The sequence below is a fragment of the Oncorhynchus clarkii genome, chromosome 33 (assembly GCF_045791955.1).
Source record: "Oncorhynchus clarkii lewisi isolate Uvic-CL-2024 chromosome 33, UVic_Ocla_1.0, whole genome shotgun sequence".
In the NCBI taxonomy this organism is placed as follows: Eukaryota; Metazoa; Chordata; class Actinopteri; order Salmoniformes; family Salmonidae; genus Oncorhynchus; species Oncorhynchus clarkii.
In genome coordinates this window covers 30,740,981-30,767,712 of record NC_092179.1, presented here as the reverse complement: position 1 = coordinate 30,767,712, position 26,732 = coordinate 30,740,981, and the positions used below count along the sequence as shown (strand labels likewise).

Genomic DNA, 26,732 nt, shown 5'->3' with positions numbered 1-26,732 from the left:
TACAGTACTACCCTTTAGTAATAGTTATGGTCTGTACTACTACCCTTTAGTAATAGTTATGGTCTGTACTACAGTACTACCCTTTAGTAATAGTTATGGTCTGTACTACAGTACTACCCTTTAGTAATAGTTATGGTCTGTACTACAGTACTACCCTTTAGTAGTAGTTATGGTCTGTACTACAGTACTACCCTTTAGTAATAGTTATGGTCTGTACTACAGTACTACCCTTTAGTAGTAGTTATGGTCCGTACTCCCCTTTAGTTATAGTTATGGTCTGTACTACAGTACTACCCTTTAGTATTAGTTATGGTCTGTACTACAGTACTACCCTTTAGTAATAGTTATGGTCTGTACTACATTACTACCCTTTAGTAATAGTTATGGTCTGTACTACAGTACTACCCTTTAGTTATGGTCTGTACTACAGTACTACCCTTTAGTTATAGTTATGGTCTGTACTACAGTACTACCCTTTAGTAGTAGTTATGGTCTGTACTACAGTACTACCCTTTAGTAGTAGTTATGGTCTGTACTACAGTACTACCCTTTAGTAATAGTTATGGTCTGTACTACAGTACTACCCTTTAGTAATAGTTATGGTCTGTACTACAGTACTACCCTTTAGTAATAGTTATGGTCTGTACTACAGTACTACCCTTTAGTTATGGTCTGTACTACAGTACTACCCTTTAGTAGTAGTTATGGTCTGTACTACAGTACTACCCTTTAGTAATAGTTATGGTCTGTACTACAGTACTACCCTTTAGTAGTAGTTATGGTCTGTACTCCCCTTTTAGTTATAGTTATGGTCTGTACTACAGTACTACCCTTTAGTTATAGTTATGGTCTGTACTACAGTACTACCCTTTAGTTATGGTCTGTACTACAGTACTACCCTTTAGTAGTAGTTATGGTCTGTACTACAGTACTACCCTTTAGTACTAGTTATGGTCTGTACTACAGTACTACCCTTTAGTAATAGTTATGGTCTGTACTACAGTACTACCCTTTAGTAATAGTTATGGTCTGTACTACCCTTTAGTAGTAGGTATGGTCTGTACTACAGTACTACCCTTTAGTAATAGTTATGGTCTGTACTACAGTACTACCCTTTAGTTATGGTCTGTACTACAGTACTACCCTTTAGTATTAGTTATGGTCTGTACTACAGTACTACCCTTTAGTAATAGTTATGGTCTGTACTACAGTACTACCCTTTAGTGGTAGTTATGGTCTGTACTACAGTACTACCCTTTAGTAATAGTTATGGTCTGTACTACAGTACTACCCTTTAGTAATAGTTATGGTCTGTACTACAGTACTACCCTTTAGTTATGGTCTGTACTACAGTACTACCCTTTAGTTATAGTTATGGTCTGTACTACAGTACTACCCTTTAGTAATAGTTATGGTCTGTACTACAGTACTACCCTTTAGTAATAGTTATGGTCTGTACTACAGTACTACCCTTTAGTAATAGTTATGGTCTGTACTACAGTACTACCCTTTAGTAATAGTTATGGTCTGTACTACTAACCTTTAGTAATAGTTATGGTCTGTACTACAGTACTACCCTTTAGTTATGGTCTGTACTACAGTACTACCCTTTAGTAGTAGTTATGGTCTGTACTACAGTACTACCCTTTAGTATTAGTTATGGTCTGTACTACAGTACTACCCTTTAGTTATAGTTATGGTCTGTACTACATTACTACCCTTTAGTAATAGTTATGGTCTGTACTACTAACCTTTAGTAATAGTTATGGTCTGTACTACAGTACTACCCTTTAGTTATGGTCTGTACTACAGTACTACCCTTTAGTAGTAGTTATGGTCTGTACTACAGTACTACCCTTTAGTAGTAGTTATGGTCTGTACTACCCTTTAGTATTAGTTATGGTCTGTACTACAGTACTACCCTTTAGTAGTAGTTATGGTCTGTACTACAGTACTACCCTTTAGTATTAGTTATGGTCTGTACTACAGTACTACCCTTTAGTAATAGTTATGGCCTGTACTACAGTACTACCCTTTAGTAATAGTTATGGTCTGTACTACATTACTACCCTTTAGTAATAGTTATGGTCTGTACTACAGTACTACCCTTTAGTTATGGTCTGTACTACAGTACTACCCTTTAGTAGTAGTTATGGTCTGTACTACAGTACTACCCTTTAGTAGTAGTTATGTTCTGTACTACAGTACTACCCTTTAGTAATAGTTATGGTCTGTACTACAGTACTACCCTTTAGTAATAGTTATGGTCTGTACTACAGTACTACCCTTTAGTAATAGTTTTGGTCTGTACTACAGTACTACCCTTTAGTAATAGTTATGGTCTGTACTACAGTACTACCCTTTAGTTATGGTCTGTACTACAGTACTACCCTTTAGTAGTAGTTATGGTCTGTACTACAGTACTACCCTTTAGTTGTAGTTATGGTCTGTACTCCCCTTTAGTTATAGTTATGGTCTGTACTACAGTACTACCCTTTAGTTATAGTTATGGTCTGTACTACAGTACTACCCTTTAGTTATGGTCTGTACTACAGTACTACCCTTTAGTAGCAGTTATGGTCTGTACTACAGTACTACCCTTTAGTAGTAGTTATGGTCTGTACTACAGTACTACCCTTTAGTAGTAGTTATGGTCTGTACTACAGTACTACCCTTTAGTTGTAGTTATGGTCTGTACTCCCCTTTAGTTATAGTTATGGTCTGTACTACAGTACTACCCTTTAGTAGTAGTTATGGTCTGTACTACAGTACTAACCTTTAGTAATAGTTATGGTCTGTACTACAGTACTACCCTTTAGTAGTAGGTATGGTCTGTACTACCCTTTAGTTATAGTTATGGTCTGTACTACAGTACTAACCTTTAGTAATAGTTATGGTCTGTACTACAGTACTACCCTTTAGTAATAGTTATGGTCTGTACTACAGTACTACCCTTTAGTACTAGTTATGGTCTGTACTACAGTACTACCCTTTAGTAATAGTTATGGTCTGTACTACAGTACTACCCTTTAGTAGTAGTTATGGTCTGTACTACAGTACTACCCTTTAGTTGTAGTTATGGTCTGTACTCCCCTTTAGTTATAGTTATGGTCTGTACTACAGTACTAACCTTTAGTAATAGTTATGGTCTGTACTACAGTACTACCCTTTAGTACTAGTTATGGTCTGTACTACAGTACTACCCTTTAGTAATAGTTATGGTCTGTACTACAGTACTACCCTTTAGTAGTAGGTATGGTCTGTACTACAGTACTACCCTTTAGTAATAGTTATGGTCTGTACTACAGTACTACCCTTTAGTAGTAGTTATGGTCTGTACTCCCCTTTAGTTATAGTTATGGTCTGTACTACAGTACTACCCTTTAGTAATAGTTATGGTCTGTACTACAGTACTACCCTCTAGTAATAGTTATGGTCTGTACTACTACCCTTTAGTAGTAGTTATGGTCTGTACTACAGTACTACCCTTTAGTAATAGTTATGGTCTGTACTACAGTACTACCCTTTAGTATTAGTTATGGTCTGTACTACAGTACTACCCTTTAGTAATAGTTATGGTCTGTACTACAGTACTACCCTTTAGTAATAGTTATGGTCTGTACTACAGTACTACCCTTTAGTAATAGTTATGGTCTGTACTACAGTACTACCCTTTAGTTATGGTCTGTACTACAGTACTACCCTTTAGTTATGGTCTGTACTACAGTACTACCCTTTAGTAATAGTTATGGTCTGTACTACAGTACTACCCTTTAGTAATAGTTATGGTCTGTACTACAGTACTACCCTTTAGTAATAGTTATGGTCTGTACTACAGTACTACCCTCTAGTAATATTTATGGTCTGAACTACTACCCTTTAGTAATAGTTATGGTCTGTACTACAGTACTACCCTTTAGTTATGGTCTGTACTACAGTACTACCCTTTAGTAATAGTTATGGTCTGTACTACAGTACTACCCTTTAGTATTAGTTATGGTCTGTACTACAGTACTACCCTTTAGTTATGGTCTGTACTACAGTACTACCCTTTAGTATTAGTTATGGTCTGTACTACAGTACTACCCTTTAGTAATAGTTATGGTCTGTACTACAGTACTACCCTTTAGTTATAGTTATGGTCTGTACTACAGTACTACCCTTTAGTAATAGTTATGGTCTGTACTACAGTACTACCCTTTAGTAATAGTTATGGTCTGTACTACAGTACTACCCTTTAGTTATAGTTATGGTCTGTACTACAGTACTACCCTTTAGTAATAGTTATGGTCTGTACTACAGTACTACCCTTTAGTAGTAGTTATGGTCTGTACTACAGTACTACCCTTTAGTTATGGTCTGTACTACAGTACTACCCTTTAGTATTAGTTATGGTCTGTACTACAGTACTACCCTTTAGTAATAGTTATGGTCTGTACTACAGTACTACCCTTTAGTTATGGTCTGTACTACAGTACTACCCTTTAGTATTAGTTATGGTCTGTACTACAGTACTACCCTTTAGTAATAGTTATGGTCTGTACTACAGTACTACCCTTTAGTTATAGTTATGGTCTGTACTACAGTACTACCCTTTAGTAATAGTTATGGTCTGTACTACAGTACTACCCTTTAGTAATAGTTATGGTCTGTACTACAGTACTACCCTTTAGTTATAGTTATGGTCTGTACTACAGTACTACCCTTTAGTAATAGTTATGGTCTGTACTACAGTACTACCCTTTAGTAGTAGTTATGGTCTGTACTACAGTACTACCCTTTAGTGGTAGTTATGGTCTGTACTACAGTACTACCCTTTAGTTATAGTTATGGTCTGTACTACAGTACTACCCTTTAGTGGTAGTTATGGTCTGTACTACAGTACTACCCTTTAGTGGTAGTTATGGTCTGTACTACAGTACTACCCTTTAGTGGTAGTTATGGTCTGTACTACAGTACTACCCTTTAGTGGTAGTTATGGTCTGTACTACACTTCTCCCTACTGCAGCCGGCAGCCGGTCTTTTCTTCTGTCTTGTGTTAGCACCATTGATAGTGTTAATGTGGAGAACCTTAGCAAACTTCATCCAGAAACCCCACCTTTCTCCAACTTACCATGTGCTGTTCTCAGCCTCATCACATCTCATCTTCTCACCATTTGGCTATCTGCTAGGAGAGAACCCACCCAGCCAGCCAGATCCATGTCTTCCATTGCAAAGCAGACAAAAAGGAAAGACAAGCAATTGTTTATTACCTGTTGAGTTGATGTAACTTATTCTGACTGGGTTTGACTCAATGAAAGGAGTTTGTACTTTCATTAATGGATGTTAATTAAGTTTGTATGAATGCCTTAATGATCCCTCTGCAGCTTAAACTCCTGCCAACCTCTGCTCTCCACCCTACACCCTACACTCCTATTCCCTGCACCCTAAACCCTACACCCCTCCACTCCTATTCCCTGCACCCTAAACCCTACAACTACACCCCTATACTACTATTCCCTGCACCCTAAACCCTACAACTACACCCCTATACCCACCGCCCTACACCCCTACACTCCTGTCTTTTTAACCAAGGGGAATGAGCTGTAGAGAGGATCTGGATTTACCTCAGGAGGAGTGCTTGTTTTAGTTTGAATTGAAAACACTCAGTATGCTGTAGTCTGTTGTAGAAGGGTGAATGATTAACACACACTTTCTCCTCCAATCCTCACGCACTCTCCGTCCGTCCTGCGCTTCACATTCTCTCCGTCCACTCTTCAGGGAAGATGGTGAAAAAAGTCTGCCCCTGCAACCAACTCTGTAGTAATTATCTATTTTATGACCTTTGCCCCCACCCCCTACTGCCTCCTCCACCACCCTCACTCTCTGCACCCCCCTGTTCGGGTTGCAAAGTTAAAGAATCTTTCCCAAATGTCCCAGGTTTTCCAGAAATCCCATTTGGAGGATTCCCTCCCTGCTTATTCCCTTTCTGGAAACCTGGACATTTTGAATAAGTTGCTGTAATTTTGCAATCCTACCTCCCGTTGCTCTCTGCTTTGAATGTCTGTGCACTTTACTGCCCTGTGGATGCCAGCTGTGGCTTTAGTCGTGTGTCGGAGTCAACAAGGCTCTCCTCTCACAGGGTGACTTGAGCATTTCTCTGTTGTGACGATGACCCCATTCAAATGATCTATCACAGGGGTTCTCAAAGTGGGTTCCGTGGCCAGATATATAACAATGTCTTCTAAATGTCATTTTATTTTACGTGAAAATACTAACAGATTTTTTATAAATTGACCAAGGGATCCATGGAATAAGTTTTGAGGGTGTAATACGATACAATGTCATATTATTCATTTTCCCATGTCTGTTCTTAACCCTGGGCAACATGCGCCTGCAGAGGCTCACAGGGATATTGGTATCCACAGTACTTAACCAATTATACAGTTTTCAAGTCGATACATCTTGTATTCCTCAAAAATGTTTGGGGAACATAAATAAACAACTCAGCAAGAGGACAAGTACATTAATGTCTAGTTTGAGAAACAGAAGCCTCACAAGTCCTCAACTGGCAGCTTCATTAATTAGTACCCGCAAAACACCAGTCTCAACGTCAACAACGTCCCGACTCCGGGATGCTGGCCTTCTAGGCAGAGTTGCAAAGAAAAAGCCATATCTCAGACTGGCCAATAAATATAAAAGATTAAGATGGGCAAAAGAACACAGACACTGGACAGAGGAACTCTGCCTAGAAGGCCAGCATCCCGGAGTCGCCTCTTCACCGTTGAGACTGGTGTTTTGCGGGTACTATTTAATGAAGCTGAGAATTGAGGACTTGTGAGGCTTCTGTTTCTCAAACTAGACATTAATGTACTTGTCCTCTTGCTCAGTTGTGCACTGGGGCCTCCCACTCCTCTTTCTATTCTGGTTAGAGTCAGTTTGCGCTGTTCTGTGAAGGGAGTAGTACACAGCGTTTTATGAGATCTTCCGTTTCTTGGCAATTTCTCGCACGGAATAGCCTTCATTTCTCAGAACAAGAATAGACTGATGAGTTTGAGAAGAAAGTTCTTTGTTTCTGGCCATTTTGAGCCTGTAATCGAACTCACAAATGCTGAGGCTCCAGATACTCAACTAGTCTAAAGAAGGCCAGTTTTATTGCTTCTTTAATCAGAACAACAGTTTTCAGCTGTGCTAACATAATTGCAAAATTGTTTTCTAATGATCAATTAGCCTTTTAAAATGATAAACTTGGATTCGCTAACACAACGTGCCATTGGAACACAGGAGTGATGGTTTCTGATAATGGGCCTCTGTACGCCTATGTAGATATGCCATTAAAAATTTGCCATTTACATCATTTACAACATTAATTTACAACAATGTCTACACTGTATTTCTGATCAATTTGATGTTATTTTAATGGACAACAAAATTGCTTTTCTTTCAAAAACAAGGACATTTCTAAGTGACCTCAAACTTTTGAACAGTGGTGTATGTATATAAAATAGATCATCCCTTTTACTCACCAATTTCGTGGTTTCCATTTGGGAGTTACAGTCTTGTCTCATCGCTGCAACTCCCGTACGGACTCGGAAGAGGCGAAGGTCGAGAGCCATGCGTCCTCCGTAACACGACCCAACCAAGCCGCACTGCTTCTTGACACAATGCCCGCTTAACCCGGAAGCCAGCCGCACCAATGTGTCGGAGGAAACACCCGTACACCTGACGACCGTGTCAGCGTGCATGTGCCCGGTACACCACAGGAGTCGCTAGAGCGCGATGGGACAAGAACATCCCGGCCGGCCAAACCCTCCCCTAACTCGGACGATGCTGGACCCCATGGGTCTCCCGGTCGCAGCCCGCTGCGACAGAGCCTGGACTCAAACCAGGATCTCTAATGGCACTGGGATGCAGTGCCTTAGACCACAGCGCCACTCGGGAAGCCTTAAAATGATCGTTTTAACAATGTTTTGAGGCTAAAAAGTGTTTGTTCCTTTTGTTTACAAACATTGGAGTAAAACAAGGTTGTATTTTGAGTTCTGATGGGATACGACAATTGAACTAAGCACCTGAGGCATTTATAAGTTAGATTCTTCAAGAATAATTGGATACATATCAAGAATGTACAAGTCAGAAAACGTATGTAGCACGTGCTGATTGGCCCTTTAAACGTACGGTATTTTGGTTATTGGCCAACCTAAAAAATATTTATTCAGAGTCGTTGCAATGTGAATGGGAGTCATCCAGACCACAAAATGTTGAAGTCATGTTGTGATTCAGCTGCTCCCCTCCTTCCCCCATCTCTTCTAGTTTAGAGCATGGCTTGTCCTGTGGACTCCATTACCCAGAGTTCCACTGGTGCTGCAGTCATGACTCAGTGTATCGCTGCTTTACTCATGGCTTTGCCTCCCTCTAATTATAAATGTTTCCTTTTTTTTATAAAAAGACTTGACTCAGTAGCTTGTCAGAAATGCCAAAGATCTTCAATGATTGAACTTAGTTTATCTATTGAACAACAATTACATTTTAGGAGTTTGTTTTTCTATCATAGCTTCATTTATTGTTTGCAACGGAAATGCATCAGGTCCTTGAGTTCCTATTGCAGCCAGCTACTGCATGGCTACTGCATGTATATAATTATTGTTGCCTTCGATTGTTGAGACATTGCAGTAGGTGACTGTGAAAAAGGAGCTGATTAATTTTCCCATACTCACTCTCACCTCTGGTGTATTTTGGGTTCTGGCTCTGCTTCCAGGAAGAGAGGCACTGAACAGCTAACCTTTTTAAAGCCTGTTTGCAGCTCAATACATCTGTTCTCATGTAATGCTTGCTGTAATATAATGCCTGTTAGTGTTTTAGGAAGGCTGCTGATACAGAATGACTGTAGACAACATTAGATAACATTTTCTTTTGAAATACAATTCATTAAGTCTCCAAACGTAAACCACCATGATCTTAGGTCTTGGCCCAAATTAAATCCCCAACATGGATCTTGTGAGAGATGGGTCATTTTAGCTGTAAGTCTAAGCTAGTCATTGTTGATATATTGAACATTTTATCTGCAGACAGTGAATGTGTTTTTAAAATGGAGAATGTTCTGGTTCATTCAGGGTGATGGACTAAGACTTGTGTTACAGCTCCCTCTGCTGTTCATATGCAGAACCCATTTGTCAGATTAGAGTAGATATTTTCATCCTGCTAAATGTTGGCCCAGTTCATCAGGATGGAGGAAATGCATGCCTCAGAGTTGATCATAATGTGTCATAGGATCCTGTCCTGTTACGTTGACATAGCTAGAGTATGTCGTTAACCAACGCAAACACACTGACACCAAACAACTACCTACTCTACATATCCCATAACCCTCCTCTCTGTCTCTCTCTCCCCCTCTCTCTCTCTGTCTCTCCCGTCTCTCCAGGGACCAGCAGCACCAACACAGTGAGTGGTCCAGGAGGCCAGGGTCCAGGAGACCAGGGTTCAGGGGGTCAGAACCAGGGCCAGCCTTCTCCCAACCCCCCTCAACAGGGCCGGAAGGGCACGTTCACCGACGACCTGCACAAGCTGGTTGACAACTGGGCCCGCGACGCCATCAGTCTGTCCCAGGGCAAGAGTCGCTCCAAACAGCAACAGCAACCCTCACAGGGACACAGCTACCAGGTGAGTAAAGACAGACTCATTCTAGTATAGAAACAAAACATTCTCAAAAGGTCTTATTCATCAAAATAATGGGATGCTCAAGCCTTACCAATATAGTCCATGTTTGATTGTGTTGCTTATTTGAAATATAGATTACTGGAAGTGAATGTTATGGGGACGGCAATGTTATGGGGACGGGAATGTTATGGGGACGGGAATGTTATGGGGACGGGAATGTTATGGGGATGTTATGGGGACGGGAATGTTATGGGGATGTTATGGGGACAGGAATGTTATGGGAATGTTATGGGGACGGGAATGTTATGGGAATGTGACGGGAATGTTATGGGGACGGGAATGTTATGGGAATGTTATGGGGACTGGAATGTTATGGGAATGTTATGGGGACGGGAATGTTATGGGGACGGGAATGTTATGGGGACGGGAATGTTATGGGGACGGGAATGTTATGGGGACGGGAATGTTATGGGGACGGGAATGTTATGGGAATGTTATGGGGACTGGAATGTTATGGGGACGGGAATGTTATGGGGACGGGGATGTTATGGGGACTGGAATGTTATGGGGACGGGAATGTTATGGGGACTGGAATGTTATGGGGACTGGAATGTTATGGGAATGTTATGGGGACAGGAATGTTATGGGGACGGGAATGTTATGGGAATGTTATGGGGACTGGAATGTTATGGGGACGGGAATGTTATGGGGACTGGAATGTTATGGGGACTGGAATGTTATGGGGACGGGAATGTTATGGGGATGTTATGGGGACGGGAATGTTATTGGGACGGGAATGTTATGGGAATGTTATGGGGACGGGAATGTTATGGTGTTTGTAAGCTGGAACATGAGTTGTTGATATGGGTCCTGGTCCAACCTCCACGTAGCATAGCTGAGATAGCTCTGGCCATGTAATGTAAGTGGTATGCTAGTATGGATATTGGAGAGCAGCCATGCAGTATCTCACCCTGGTGTCTCTTCTCCCTCTCCAGGCGACCCCGTCCACCAACAAGGGCCGTAAGTTCTCCGCCCCGAGTCAGCTGTGCCCCAGCAACGCCTCTTCCACCCCCGCTACCTCTCTGGGAGGCCGCAAGGGCTCCTTGTGTCCCCCTCCCCAGTACGGCGGGGTCGGGGCATGCTACCCCTCCTCCACTGCACCTTACAGCAGCGCCCAGTGGGTGGGATCCACGGGGTCCACAGGGCCGGGACAGGGTCAGGCCGGTATGTTAGCCTCCTCTCAGCCCCTGGTTGCCTCCTCCTCGCAGTACCCCTCCTCTGCCACTGGGGGGCAGGGCTCCCTGCAGGGCTTCCATCACATCAGCACTTTGCAGAAATCCGTCAGCAACCCTGGAGGCCCCAACCTGAGGACCACGTAGTGGCCATGAGGGGATGTTAGCCATGCCGGGCTGAGAGACTGACAGACTGAGGGAGAGAGACATGAGGAATGAAGGGTGTCTGTGTTACAAGGGGGAGAGGGGCTTGTGTGTTACAAGCGACATCATGGTTGGTGGGACTGTATTGAATGTGAATGAGCTGGCTGTGAAGAAGAGGAGGAGCAGGAGAGAGAAGAGTCAGCTGCTGTGTGAAATGGTGCACCACTCTGCCCTCTTCTGTTTCCTTGAAGGATAACAGGAGAGGGACACACTTCCCCTCTCCCCCCCCACCCCGAGGTCAACTGTGGGCCTTGGGGGTCGAAGAAAGACGCAAAACGCGACAAGGAATACCAATGGACACGAGTGCAATGTTATGTGGCCAAAGAGGGTTAATGTGACAATTACTATTGTAAAATGTGTGTGTGTGGTGATGGGCTTTGTTCCTTCACTGTGACTGGCTTTTACATGTACTCTATAGTAGAGACCAGAGCCTTGTACTGATCTCAGAGAGGAGGGATGGAGGATAGTAACAGACCAAGGGGGTCTACTTATCGTTGGGGAGCTGCAGTACATAGCTAACCCCCTTTCTCCTCTCACCTATCTGAACCCCCCCCCCCTGCCTGTTCAGCTCCTCCTGCTGGTAACTGACCTCCAGAACAGAGCTTTAAGTGACCGTACAGTACTATACAGCTCCTCCTGCTGGTAACTGACCTCCAGGACAGAGCTTTAAGTGACTGTACAGTACTATACAGCTCCTCCTGTTGGTAACTGACCTCCAGAACAGAGCTTTAAGTGACTGTACAGTACTATACAGCTCCTCCTGTTGGTAACTGACCTCCAGAACAGAGCTTTAAGTGACTGTACAGTACTATACAGCTCCTCCTGTTGGTAACTGACCTCCAGAACAGAGCTTTAAGTGACTGTACAGTACTATACAGCTCCAGTAGAAGTCCATTATGGTAGAGTTGTGTAGCATGTTGAGGAGATGTGAGGAAGGTTATGGGGTCAAGGAATGAGCTTGTGAGGCTGAGGTGTGGGACTGGTGCCATGTATGTAGCTGGTCAGGCAGTGTTGACAGTCAGTAGAAAAGACCTGGGGGTTCATACCCTGCTCTACCCCTCCTGTTGCCATGGGATGCAATAAGAACACCGTAATAGAAACCTCCTCCTTAATATAATAATAACACATAAAGTGACCTTCATTAGGAAAACAAAACAATCCATGACCAGATTCAGAATGTCTTTTTTTTATGATTTTTGAAGAGTTTGGGATTATGATGATTCCATGTTTGATTAGTGTTTTAATTTTTTTTCCTCTGTCCCCATTGAACTGAGGAGACTCTTCTGTAGCATGATGAAAGGGTTAACGCTAGGGTTGACCCTCCTATCCAGGAACTCTCTCTCAGTATAGGGCCTTTAAAGAAACTACATCTCCCAGTATATAGGGCCTTTAAAGAAACTACAACTCCCCTCTCCATGGTAACCATCTCTTTACATGATTGGAGGGGAGTAGTGTGTGTGAGACCCATCTATCCCAGTCTTAACTTCAGGCTTATAGTTACTCCATTTTAAAATGTGCTATATCTGGGAGGTTGATGAGATCCCCATCCTGAAGCATAAAGTCTGTACAAGCTGGCTCGTAGTTCCCATCTACATATCCCTAATGAGAGAGCCCCCCTGAACTAACACAGACAGGACTGAAGTAGATTCTCTCAGACAGGAGTTGTTGACTGAAGTAGATTCTCTCAGACAGGAGTTGTTGACTGAAGTAGATTCTCTCAGACAGGAGTTGTTGACTGAAGTAGATTCTCTCAGACTCAACTCAATAGTCTTCTTTTTCACAGGTGGTTTAGCTCTGAGAGGGAATGCAGGGTGAACGGAAGGAGGTATGTCCTGTTGGCTCTCTGTGTCACACATGATATTGTTTTCACGGTTGTGAGGTAGGTTGGTGTTGGTCCTGCATGGACCCAGAGACGGACAGGTCTCGGTGGGGCAAGGAGAGGACTGGACGTGGGCTGGGCTTGGTGGTAGGCTGCGTGGTGGATGGTATGATGGATGAAAAGTAATGCCTTGGATCTCCAGCAACACAACGCCGTCTGTCCTGAGGGCTTGTGAAGCTTTCAAACCTATGATCTATTAGTAACATAAAGCCTTTTATAATCATGATGTTGACAGCGTTAGGGGCCTCGATCTCTCTCTACTTCTGAGTCTTTTCAATAGTGTGATTGAAAACAGAAATGTACATTATTATTATTCTATTTAAAAAACAAGAAAAGACGTTCTGTATGGACCTGTATTTACCCATCAGTTTCTGATGTTGAAACACTGTGATTATTATACATGTTGTTGGACAACACGAGTTTAAGAAGAAAAAAGACAGAAAATAACAAAATAAAAGACAGTTGGAGGAAACGTTATGGTGGATTGGTAATACTTAGGCTGAACACAAAATAACAAAATAAAAGACAGTTGGAGGAAACGTTATGGTGGATTGGTAATACTTAGGCTGAACAAAAAAATAACAAAATAAAAGGCTAGCTATTTTCCTTATCCAGTACTTATCGAGGTCACTTTAACCTTTCTTCTCTTTCTACTTTCTTTATATTAGATAAATGTGAATGTTAAATGGACTCAATTAACGTACTTGAATAGTAACTTGGGGTTGAGTGCCAAATAACACCCTATCCCCTACACCGTGTTCAACCTTTCACCAGGAGCCGATAAGACCTCGATCAGGGCCCATGGGGCTCTGGTCAAAAGTAGTGCACTATATAGGGGATAAGGTGCAATGTAGGACTCACCCTTGGTCTTTTCCGTGTCCTTTCGCCCCCCAGTACTCCAGCGAGAGCTCTGCTAGAGTTTCTAGTGCCTTCCATTATTTATTTTGCTTATTATTTTGAACAGTTTCTTTGACATGATGGAGTAACGGAAGTGCTGTTGATTTCTGCTACATTGAAGTGCTTTACTGGCTCTGTGGGTACAAAAGTCAAAGGTACACTGGGAAGGGGAGACGGGGGAAGGTGGGCTGTGGGGTTTTTGTTTCTTTGTGCCATTTATTGTTTTAGTATTGGGGTTAAATACATTTTGATTTGGGGGGGCGGAAGACAAACTTAGTCCTAGACTCTGCAGAGAGTAGGACTGGATCTGATGGTGAAGCTTGGACAAACTCTGTATTTGAAACAAACAAAGGAACGCAGACAACACAACAACAGAGTGAGGCTGAACCAGGGTTACCTTAACATTTAAAATAAAGGGTCTGTTAGGAACAGAATGCTTGACTGTTCCGTTTGTTCTAGTGTTTCAGATGCTAGAACCATTCATTCAGTATGCAAGAGCTCTCTAGCTAACACTGAGCCTATCATTAGACCCACTACAACAATCAGACTATCTTTACTGATGGCCTGTCCAGGAAGCCTTGAGTGTGTCCGACACCAGGCAGCACGGTATACAAGCCTCGTGTTGGTGGTGAAAGAGAGGGGAGGAAGCGGTAGACGGATAGGAATAGAGAAGAGAAAGTCAGTCAGTGAGAAACGGTATTTGTGTGAATGTCTCAAAAGAGTTAAAACCAGATTGTGGTGTTTTATAGTTTACTAACCAGGCATAATGTGTGTCTACTGTCAGTGGGGCAGTCTTAGGCTGTGTCCCCCAAATGACACCCTATTCCCTATATAGTGCACTACTTTTGACCAGCGTCCTATGGACCCTAGTGCACTGAATAGGGAATAGGGCACCATTTTGGACGTAGTCTTTACAGTAGTAGTTGTGACTGGGCCCTATGCCATTTAAGGTGGGTAAAGTGAAAGTGAGGTAGAAGCCAGGGCTAGTGGAGGCAGAAGAGGAGAGGTCAGGGGACTCTATCTCCAACACATGGCAGTAGTACTGTACACTGTGCTGCTGGGTTGAGGTAGAAGCCAGGGCTAGTGGAGGCAGAAGAGGAGAGGTCAGGGGACTCTCTATCTCCAACACATGGCAGTAGTACTGTACACTGCTGCTGGGTTGAGGTAGAAACCAGGGCTAGTGGAGGCAGAAGAGGAGAGGTCAGGGGACTCTCTATCTCCAACACATGGCAGTAGTACTGTACACTGTGCTGCTGGGTTGAGGTAGAAGCCAGGGCTAGTGGAGGCAGAAGAGGAGAGGTCAGGGGACTCTCTATCTCCAACACATGGCAGTAGTACTGTACGCTGTGCTGCTGGGTTGAGGTAGAAGCCAGGGCTAGTGGAGGCAGAAGAGGAGAGGTCAGGGGACTCTCTATCTCCAACACATGGCAGTAGTACTGTACACTGTGCTGCTGGGTTGAGGTAGAAGCCAGGGCTAGTGGAGGCAGAAGAGGAGAGGTCAGGGGACTCTCTATCTCCAACACATGGCAGTAGTACTGTACACTGTGCTGCTGGGTTGAGGTAGAAACCAGGGCTAGTGGAGGCAGAAGAGGAGAGGTCAGGGGACTCTCTATCTCCAACACATGGCAGTAGTACTGTACACTGTGCTGCTGGGTTGAGGTAGAAGCCAGGGCTAGTGGAGGCAGAAGAGGAGAGGTCAGGGGACTCTCTATCTCCAACACATGGCAGTAGTACTGTACACTGTGCTGCTGGGTTGAGGTAGAAACCAGGGCTAGTGGAGGCAGAAGAGGAGAGGTCAGGGGACTCTCTATCTCCAACACATGGCAGTAGTACTGTACGCTGTGCTGCTGGGTTTGACCAACAAGTGACTTCCTCACCACAAATGCTGGTGGTTCAAGCCCAGTTATTTCATCATCTGCTTAATGCTGCCCCAGTCTCTTTAATGAAACCACCTGTGGCTTTTAGTGCAGGTTTGTAGCTTGTTCTAAAGTAGCAGACAGTCTCACCACTCACAATGCAGACAAATAAATGGTTGGTTCCATCATGATTAGATTTATTCGACATGAATGTTTTAGTTTTTTGGTTGATGGATGTCCTTCTGGTCTTTTTGGAAACCTTACAAAATGTTGTAATGATAGATGAACAGTGTCCGTGTCTTTCTCGTTACCTGACAGTGTTGTAGACAGTAAAACTGGTCCAGTCTGTGTACAACAGAATAGTTAATTAAGCCCCATATCCTTTTCAAAGCAACTGTACAAAACCATTACCTGGGGTCAAACATGTTTAAAACCGTAGAAAAGTGATTTTTAATAAACACTCGTCACCTTAACTACTGATTAGCTTACAGGGACTGCTAGATCTATCGCCTTCTGCTTAGCGCTTCAGTCGTCTCTCCTCGCTGTAAACATGTCTGCTACGGGAAATCACTTGAAAACAGATGGTAGATTCTCAATCATTTGTCTTTTCAGAGTGACTATGTTGTATCCTGGATATTTAAAACCGTTAAAAACAGTTGGTTTTCTTTGTAAAACGTTTTGTGGATTGAACTTTTCGTTCTTACTGGAGGCCCTCAGTACAGCAGTACAGTACTTACTGGAGGCCCTCAGTACAGCAGTACAGTACTTACTGGAGGCCCTCAGTACAGCAGTACAGTACTTACTGGAGGCCCTCAGTACAGCAGTACAGTACTTACTGGAGGCCCTCAGTACAGCAGTACAGTACTTACTGGAGGCCCTCAGTACAGCAGTACAGCACTTACTGGAGGCCCTCAGTACAGCAGTACAGTACTTACTGGAGGCCCTCAGTACAGCAGTACAGTACTTACTGGAGGCCCTCAGTACAGTACTTACTGGAGGCCCTCAGTACAGTACTTACTGGAGGCCCTCAGTACAGCACTTACTGGAGGCCCTCAGTACAGCAGTACAGTACTTACTGGAGGCCCTCAGTACAGCAGTACAGTACTTACTGGAGGCCCTCAGTACAGCAGTACAGTACTTACTGGAGGACCTCAGTACAGCAGTACAGTACTTACTGGAGGCCCTCAGTACAGCAGTACAGTACTTACTGGAGGCCCTCAGTACAGCAGTACAGTACTTACTGGAGGCCCTCAGTACAGTACTTACTGGAGGCCCTCAGTACAGCACTTACTGGAGGCCCTCAGTACAGCAGTACAGTACTTACTGGTGGCCCTCAGTACAGTACTTACTGGAGGCCCTCAGTACAGCAGTACAGTACTTACTGGAGGCCCTCAGTACAGTACTTACTGGAGGCCCTCAGTACAGCAATGCAGTACTTACTGGAGGCCCTCAGTACAGCAATGCAGTACTTACTGGAGGCCCTCAGTACAGCAGTACAGTACTTACTGGAGGCCCTCAGTACAGTACTTACTGGAGGCCCTCAGTACAGTACTTACTGGAGGCCCTCAGTACAGCACTTACTGGAGGCCCTCAGTACAGCAGTACAGTACTTACTGGAGGCCCTCAGTACAGTACTTACTGGAGGCCCTCAGTACAGCAGTACAGTACTTACTGGAGGCCCTCAGTACAGTACTTACTGGAGGCCCTCAGTACAGCAGTACAGTACTTACTGGAGGCCCTCAGTACAGCAATGCAGTACTTACTGGAGGCCCTCAGTACAGCAATGCAGTACTTACTGGAGGCCCTCAGTACAGCAATGCAGTACTTACTAGAGGCCCTCAGTACAGTACTTACTGGAGGCCCTCAGTACAGCAGTACAGTACTTACTGGAGGCCCTCAGTACAGCAATACAGTACTTACTGGAGGCCCTCAGTACAGCAGTACAGTACTTACTGGAGGCCCTCAGTACGGTAGTACAGTACTTACTGGAGGCCCTCAGTACGGTAGTACAGTACTTACTGGAGGCCCTCAGTACAGCAGTACAGTACTTACTGGAGGCCCTCAGTACAGCAGTACAGTACTTACTGGAGGCCCTCAGTACAGCACTTACTGGAGGCCCTCAGTACAGCAGTACAGTACTTACTGGAGGCCCTCAGTACAGTACTTACTGGAGGCCCTCAGTACAGCAGTACAGTACTTACTGGAGGCCCTCAGTACAGCAGTACAGTACTTACTGGAGGCCCTCAGTACAGTACTTACTGGAGGCCCTCAGTACAGTACTTACTGGAGGCCCTCAGTACAGCAGTACAGTACTTACTGGAGGCCCTCAGTACAGTACTTACTGGAGGCCCTCAGTACTTAGCAAGTTTGGTTGAAGCTGTGAACGTGACAAAAAATACTATTTTCTTAGTTCTTTTGTTGATGATCGATACTTTTGAAAAACAAATAAGACCTTTACAATGCCACTGCCTCAGTGCCATTACCATGCAGTAATGACTTTAGCTACATGAAAATCTGCTCTATCTAAAGAATACGGAGCAATATTTACAATGTTTACTTCCTCTTAACTAAGTGTCATACTGTATGATACAGTGGCTGCAATGCATAACATGCAATGGTGAACAGGTTACAGTAGTGAACAGGTTATGGTGAGGTTACAGTAGTGAACAGGTTATGGTGAGGTTACAGTAGTGAACAGGTTATGGTGAGGTTACAGTAGTGAACAGGTTATGGTGAGGTTAGAGTAGTGAACAGGTTATGGTGAGGTTACAGTAGTGAACAGGTTATGGTGAGGTTACAGTAGTGAACAGGTTATTGTGAGGTTACAGTAGTGAACAGGTTATGGTGATGTTACAGTAGTGAACAGGTTATGGTGAGGTTACAGTAGTGAACAGGTTATGGTGAGGTTACAGTAGTGAACAGGTTATGGTGAGGTTACAGTAGTGAACAGGTTATGGTGAGGTTAGAGTAGTGAACAGGTTATGGTGAGGTTACAGTAGTGAACAGGTTATGGTGAGGTTACAGTAGTGAACAGGTTATTGTGAGGTTACAGTAGTGAACAGGTTATGGTGAGGTTACAGTAGTGAACAGGTTATGGTGAGGTTACAGTAGTGAACAGGTTATTGTGAGGTTACAGTAGTGAACAGGTTATGGTGAGGTTACAGTAGTGAACAGGTTATTGTGAGGTTACAGTAGTGAACAGGTTATGGTGAGGTTACAGTAGTGAACAGGTTATTGTGAGGTTACAGTAGTGAACAGGTTATGGTGAGGTTACAGTAGTGAACAGGTTATGGTGAGGTTACAGTAGTGAACAGGTTATGGTGAGGTTACAGTAGTGAACAGGTTATGGTGAGGTTACAGTAGTGAACAGGTTATGGTGAGGTTACAGTAGTGAACAGGTTATGGTGAGGTTACAGTAGTGAACAGGTTATGGTGAGGTTACAGTAGTGAACAGGTTATGGTGAGGTTACAGTAGTGAACAGGTTATTGTGAGGTTACAGTAGTGAACAGGTTATGGTGAGGTTACAGTAGTGAACAGGTTATGGTGAGGTTACAGTAGTGAACAGGTTATTGTGAGGTTACAGTAGTGAACAGGTTATGGTGAGGTTACAGTAGTGAACAGGTTATGGTGAGGTTACAGTAGTGAACAGGTTATGGTGAGGTTACAGTAGTGAACAGGTTATTGTGAGGTTACAGTAGTGAACAGGTTATGGTGAGGTTACAGTAGTGAACAGGTTATGGTGAGGTTACAGTAGTGAACAGGTTATGGTGAGGTTACAGTAGTGAACAGGTTATTGTGAGGTTACAGTAGTGAACAGGTTATGGTGAGGTTACAGTAGTGAACAGGTTATGGTGAGGTTACAGTAGTGAACAGGTTATGGTGAGGTTACAGTAGTGAACAGGTTATGGTGAGGTTACAGTAGTGAACAGGTTATGGTGAGGTTACAGTAGTGAACAGGTTATGGTGAGGTTACAGTAGTGAACAGGTTATGGTGAGGTTACAGTAGTGAACAGGTTATGGTGAGGTTACAGTAGTGAACAGGTTATGGTGAGGTTACAGTAGTGAACAGGTTATGGTGAGGTTACAGTAGTGAACAGGTTATGGTGAGGTTACAGTAGTGAACAGGTTATGGTGAGGTTACAGTAGTGAACAGGTTATGGTGAGGTTACAGTAGTGAACAGGTTATGGTGAGGTTACAGTAGTGAACAGGTTATGGTGAGGTTACAGTAGTGAACAGGTTATGGTGAGGTTACAGTAGTGAACAGGTTATGGTGAGGTTACAGTAGTGAACAGGTTATGGTGAGGTTACAGTAGTGAACAGGTTATGGTGAGGTTACAGTAGTGAACAGGTTATGGTGAGGTTACAGTAGTGAACAGGTTATGGTGAGGTTACAGTAGTGAACAGGTTATGGTGAGGTTACAGTAGTGAACAGGTTATGGTGAGGTTACAGTAGTGAACAGGTTATGGTGAGGTTACAGTAGTGAACAGGTTATGGTGAGGTTACAGTAGTGAACAGGTTATGGTGAGGTTACAGTAGTGAACAGGTTATGGTGAGGTTACAGTAGTGAACAGGTTATGGTGAGGTTACAGTAGTGAACAGGTTATGGTGAGGTTACAGTAGTGAACAGGTTATGGTGAGGTTACAGTAGTGAACAGGTTATGGTGAGGTTACAGTAGTGAACAGGTTATGGTGAGGTTACAGTAGTGAACAGGTTATGGTGAGGTTACAGTAGTGAACAGGTTATGGTGAGGTTACAGTAGTGAACAGGTTATGGTGAGGTTACAGTAGTGGACAGGTTATGGTGAGGTTACAGTAGTGGACAGGTTATGGTGAGGTTACAGTAGTGGACAGGTTATGGTGATGTTACAGTAGTGAACAGGTTATGGTGAGGTTACAGTAGTGAACAGGTTATGGTGAGGTTACAGTAGTGAACAGGTTATGGTGAGGTTACAGTAGTGAACAGGTTATGGTGAGGTTACAGTAGTGAACAGGTTATGGTGAGGTTACAGTAGTGAACAGGTTATGGTGAGGTTACAGTAGTGAACAGGTTATGGTGAGGTTACAGTAGTGAACAGGTTATGGTGAGGTTACAGTAGTGAACAGGTTATGGTGAGGTTACAGTGGTGAAACTGAAGACCTCCTCTGATGAACATATTTACAGTAGCTCTGGTCCAGCTCTGTGCTCCAACGATCGTCGTCGTGAGAGAGTAGCCGAACCACGCCCTGGACCAGAGCTACATTTACATAGTTACAGAGGAGGGAAGTTACTGAATTTACAAAGCGTAATAATATTATTTTTTACCATCCATTCAGAATCCCGATCGATTCTGGTACTTCTCCTGTTCTGTTCCTTGTTACTGTTACGTTACACCTCCTCCTTCGCCTTTCTGTAACTGATATATGTCCTGCAAAGTGCACATAAAATGTTGGAATGTCATTCAATTCAGCGTTGATCTGACTGACACAGAAGTGGTTGAATAAAGAGCATGCTTGTTTCTCTAGCTACCATCTGGCATGTGTTACCTTTTCATCACAGCTTATTATACTGTAAAGTTATGACCACAAAACAACTCCAAACGTGTACACAGCCACCCTCACAAAAACAAAACAATTCAAGTTGATTTAAAGTGTTTTGTTCTACTTATCAGATTTTTTGTTTTGTTTTTTTGCAATTTTATGTCTCAAGAAACATCTAGTGACTTAATTGAATGTTTTTTCCTCGTGCTGTTTAACATTGTACAAAAAATGTTTTAGAATAATAGTGAAATGGAAAACCAAACGGAACCTGTTAGGAATCATTGGCAGCGTTTAACTGTTCTGCATTGAGTAGAGGCTGTTCAATCTTCACATAAAACTACGCTTTGCGCTCCAATAAAATATATTTGTTACTTTATTTGTAAACTTAATAAATAAAAGTAATTTAAATTAATCAAGTTATTGGTCCTTTAATCTTGTCCTAAATGTTTTTTTTTTTTTTATCCACATGTTTTAGTACCATCCACTGCCACATGGGGGCAGTATATGACATATACTGTACTGTGCACTCGGAAAGTATTCAGACCCCTTGACTTTTAACACATTTTGTTACGTTTACAGACTTATTCTAAAATGGATTAAATAAATACAAAATCATCATCAATCTACACACAATACCCCATAATGACATCACAATACCCCATAATGACATCACAATACCCCATAATGACAAAGCCAAAACAGATTTCACATTTTTGCAGATTTATAAAATATAAGTATTCAGACCCTTTGCTATTATCTATCCATAGTCACTTTAATAACTCTACCTACATGTATATATTACCTCGACACCGATGCCCCCGCACATTGACTTTGTACCGGTACAACAAACGTGTATATATATATATATTTATATATGTATACACAGCTCGCATTGATGTCCCATCCTGGATGAGCTGCACTACCTGAGCCACTTGTGTGGGTTGTGGACTCTCATGCTACCACTAGAGTGAAAGCACCGCCAGCATTCAAAAGTGACCAAAATATCAGCCAGGAAGCATAGGAACTGAGAAGTGGTCTGTGGTCACCACCTGCAGAACCACTCCTTTATTGGGGGTGTCTTGCTAATTGCCTATAATTTCCACCTGTTGTCTATTCCATTTGCACAACAGCATGTGAAATGTATTGTCATTCAGTGTTGCTTCCTAAGTGGACAGTTTGATTTCACAGAAGTGTGATTGACTTGGAGTTACATTGTGTTGTTTAAGTGTTCCCTTTATTTTTTTGAGCAGTGTATATAAACTCAGCAAAAAAAGAAACGTCCCTTTTTCAGGACCCTGACTTTCAATGATAATTCGTAAAAATCCAAGTAACTAAACGGATCTTTATTGTAAAGGGTTTAAACACTGTTTCCCATGCTTGTTCAATGAACCATAAACAATTAATGAACATGCACCATTAGGACACGAACAGCTTACGGACGGTAGGCAATTAAGGTCACAGTTATGAAAAATTAGGACACTAAAGAGGCCTTTCTACTGACTCTACTGAAAAACACCAAAAGAAAGATGCTCAGGGTCCCTGCTCATCTGCGTGAATGTGCCTTAGGCATTCTGCAAGGAGGCATGAGGACTACAGATGTGGCCAGGGAAATAAATTGCAATGTCAGTACTATGAGATGCCTAAGACAGCGCTACAGGGCGGACAGCTGATCGTCCTCTCAATGTCAGACCACGTTTAACAACACCTGCACAGGATCGGTACTGCCGAACATCACACCTGCGGGACAGGTACAGGATGGCAACAACAACTGCCCGAGTTACACCAGGAACGCACAATCCCTCCATCAGTGCTCAGACTGTCCGCAATAGGCTGAGATATGCTGGACTGAGGGCTTGTAGGCCTGTTGTAAGGCAGGTCCTCACCGGCAACAACGTCGCCTATGGGCACAAACCGTCACTGTACCAGACAGGACTGGCAAAAAGTGCTCTTCACTGACGAGTCACGGTTTTGTCTCACCAGGGGTGATGGTCGGATTCGCATTTATCGTTGAAGGAATGAGTGTTACACCGAGGCCTGTACTCTGGAGCGGGATCGATTTGGATGTGGAGGGTCCGTCATGGTCTGGGGCAGTGTGTCACAGCATCATCGGACTGAGCTTGTTGTCATTGCAGGCAATCTCAACACTGTGCGTTACAAGGAAGACATCCTCCTCCCTCATGTGGTACCCTTCCTGCAGGCTCATCCTGACATGACCCTCCAGCATGACAATGCCACCAGCCATACTGCTCGTTCTGTTTGTGATTTCCTGCAAGACAGGAATGTCAGTGTTCTGCCATGACCAGCGTAGAGCCCAGATCTCAATCCCATTGAGCACATCTGGGACCTGTTGGATCGGAGGGTGAGGGCTAGGAGCCTTGGTGGAAGAGTGGGGTAACATCTCACAGCAAGAACTGGCAAATCAGCAGCTAGTGGCCACAACAGATACTGACTGTTACTTTTAATTTTGACCCCCCCACCCTTTGTTTAGGGACACATTATTCCATTTCTGTTAGTCACATGTCTGTGGAACTTGTTCAGTTTATGTCTGTTGTTGAATCTAACTAATATTTACACATTAAGTTTGCTGAAAATAAACGCAGTTGACAGTGAGAGCATGTTTATTTTTTGAGTTTATATACAGTTGAAGTTGTAAGTTTACATCCACTTAGGTTGGAGATTAAAACTCGTTTTTCAACCACTCCACAAATTTCTTGTTAACAAACTATAGTTTTGGCAAGTTGGTTAGGACATCTACTTTGTGCATGACACAAATGTTCCAACTATTGTTTACAGACATATTATTTCACTTATAATTCACTGTATCACAATTCCAGTGGGTCAGAAGTGTAAGTTGACTGGTGCCTTTAAACAGCTTGGAAAATTCGCCCAAATTATGTCATGGCTTTAGAAGCTTCTCATAGGCTAATTGACTTCATTTGAGTCAATTGGAGGTGTACCTGTGGATGTATTTCAAGGCCTACCTTCAAACTCAGTGCCTCTTTGCTTGACATCATGGGAAAATCAAAATAAACAGCCAAGCCCTCAGAAAAAAAACGTTCATAATACGTTCATCTGTACAAACAACAGTACGCAAGTATAAACACCATGGGACCACGCAGCCGTCATACCGCTCAGGAAGGAGACGTGTTCTGTCTCCTAGAGATGAACGTAGTTTGGTGAGAAAAGTGCAAATCAATCCCAGAACAACAGCAAAGGACCTTGTGAAGATGCTGGAGGAAACAGGTACAAAAGTATCTATATCCACATTAAAATGAGTCCTATATCGACATAACCTGAAAGGCCGCTCTGCAAGGAAGGAGCCACTGCTTCAAAACCACCGTAAAAAAGCCAGAATACGGTTTGCAACTGCAAATTGGGACAAAGATCGTACTTTTTGCAGAAATGTTCTCTGGTCTGATGAAACAAAAATAGAACTGTTTGACCATAATGACCATCGTTATGTTTGGAGGAAAAACGGGGAGGCTTTTAAGCCGAAGAACACCTTCCCAACCGTGAAGCACGGGGGTGGCAGCATCATGTTGTGGTTAGTGCTTTGCTGCAAGAGGGACTGGTGCACTTCACAAAATAGATGTCATTATAAGGAAGGACAATTGTGTGGAGATATTAAAGCAACATCTCAAGACATCAGTTAAATCTTGGTCGCAAATGGGTCTTCCAAATGGACAATGACCCCAAGTATACTTCCAAAGTTGTGGCAAAATGGCTTAAGGACAACAAAGTCAAGGTATTGGAGTGGCCATCACAAAGCCCTGACCTCAATCCTATAGAAAATTTGTGGGCAGAACTGAAAAAGTGTGTGTGAGCAAGTTGACCTACAAAAATGACTCAGTTACACCAGCTCTGTCAGGAGGACAGAGGGCCAAAATTCACCAACTTGTGGGAAGCTTGTGGAAGGCTACCCGAAACGTGTGACCCAAGTTAAAAAAATTTAAAGGCAATGCTAACAAATACTAATTGAGTGTATGTATACTTCTGACCCACTGGGAATGTGATAAAATAATTAAAAGCTGAAATAAATCATTCTCTCTACTATTGTTCTGACATTTCACATTCTTAAAATAAAGTGGTGGATTAAATGTCAGGAATTGTGATAAACTGAGTTAGCTAAGGTGTATGTAAATGTCCGACTTGGGATTTGGGATCAGTTCTGCTGTTTAGATCACAATATATAACAATATATCTGATCGTGTTACAGGTTGCGCAATACATTATTATAGACAGACTGAATGACTTACGCTTGTGACTGAGAGCCAATTTGGAGGCAGGCTGGTGGGAGACTGGGAAAACTAGTGTTTGTCAGTCGTCATGGATTCTGTGGAAAGAATGAAGTGGGGAAGGAAAAGGGAATTACTTTAGGAACAATATTCCACAACAGAGCTGCACTACCCTGATATAAATCACAGAGGAATAAGGCTCCCTCCCAAGTGGCACACCATGCTCTATGTAGTGCACTGCTTTTAACCAGGGCCCTGTGCAAAAGTAGTGCCCTATGTAGGGAATAGGGTACCATTTGGGACACAGTCACATGCTCCTCTCCATGCACACACCACTAGTTGCTAATCAAGTAACCATTCAGGTCTGAGACCAATAGAAAGCCGTCAAGGGAAGGAAATGCATTGTTTCTTCGGGTGACTGAGTGTTTGTATACGTCAGTAAAATAATTAGTGATTGTATGAAATCAGGGCGGCCATCTTGTTAACGGTACCTCCTTATCTGATGAAAATGAAAAATGTATTTCCTTAATTTATTTTCTTATCCAGAAATGTCCTCCAAGAACACGCACTGCATAGGATTCAGTTTGTGCCTTGCGTTCCTCTGTGTGTGTGTGCGTGTGGTGTATTGGTGTGGTGTGTGTGTGTGTGTGTTCCTGTGTGTGTGTGTGTGTGTGTGTGTGTGTGTGCGTGTGTGTGTGCCGCCTCAGCTCAACAGATTGACACAGTCAAGTCTGTCCCATGTTGGCTGAAGTAGGCAATGTGCATTCCTCTGATTCTCTTGTATTTGTGCTGAGTAGATGCTCCCCCCCCACCATAGGAAAGTGGAACTTAGCAGTCCTCCCCCTGTTTCATGACATACAGTATTTGTCCCTCGCTGTGCTTTTGTTGCCAAATTATGAACCCTGTTGGGCTGGACTGAGATCCTGTAGAGGCTGGCACCCTCATCACACCAGATAGGTGCAGTGAAATGTGTTGTTTTACAGGGTCAGCTTAGTAGTATGGCACCCCTGGAGCAAATTAGGGTTAAGTGCTTTGCTCAAGGGCACATTGGCAGATTTGTTTACCTTGTCGGCTCGGGTATTCAAACCTTTTCAGTTACTTGCCAAACTCTATCCGCTAGGCTACCTGCCCCCAAGGATAGGAGTGCTGTTCTGGGATCAGGTTCTCCCCCCCCCCCCCCTGTTCATATAATCATATTCACTAGGATCTAGAACACATCCTGGATCAGCACTCTGAGATGTTGAGTCCCTCATCAGTCCAGACCTGAGGAAAGAGC

The 26,732-nt window shown here is 43.2% G+C and overlaps 1 protein-coding gene across 1 annotated transcript in view; it reads left to right on the top strand.

Moving 5' to 3' along the window:
- Positions 1 to 13,283, top strand: part of LOC139393337 (serine/threonine-protein kinase WNK1-like) — a 212,444-nt gene extending 199,161 nt beyond the window's left edge. The window contains exons 29-31 of the mRNA XM_071141971.1: positions 5,761 to 5,802; positions 9,398 to 9,636; positions 10,629 to 13,283. Coding sequence (XP_070998072.1) covers positions 5,761 to 5,802; positions 9,398 to 9,636; positions 10,629 to 11,012 — 665 coding nt within the window. The 3' untranslated portion in view covers positions 11,013 to 13,283. The remainder of the gene's footprint in view (positions 1 to 5,760; positions 5,803 to 9,397; positions 9,637 to 10,628) is intronic.
- The last annotated feature ends 13,449 nt before the right edge of the window (positions 13,284 to 26,732 follow it).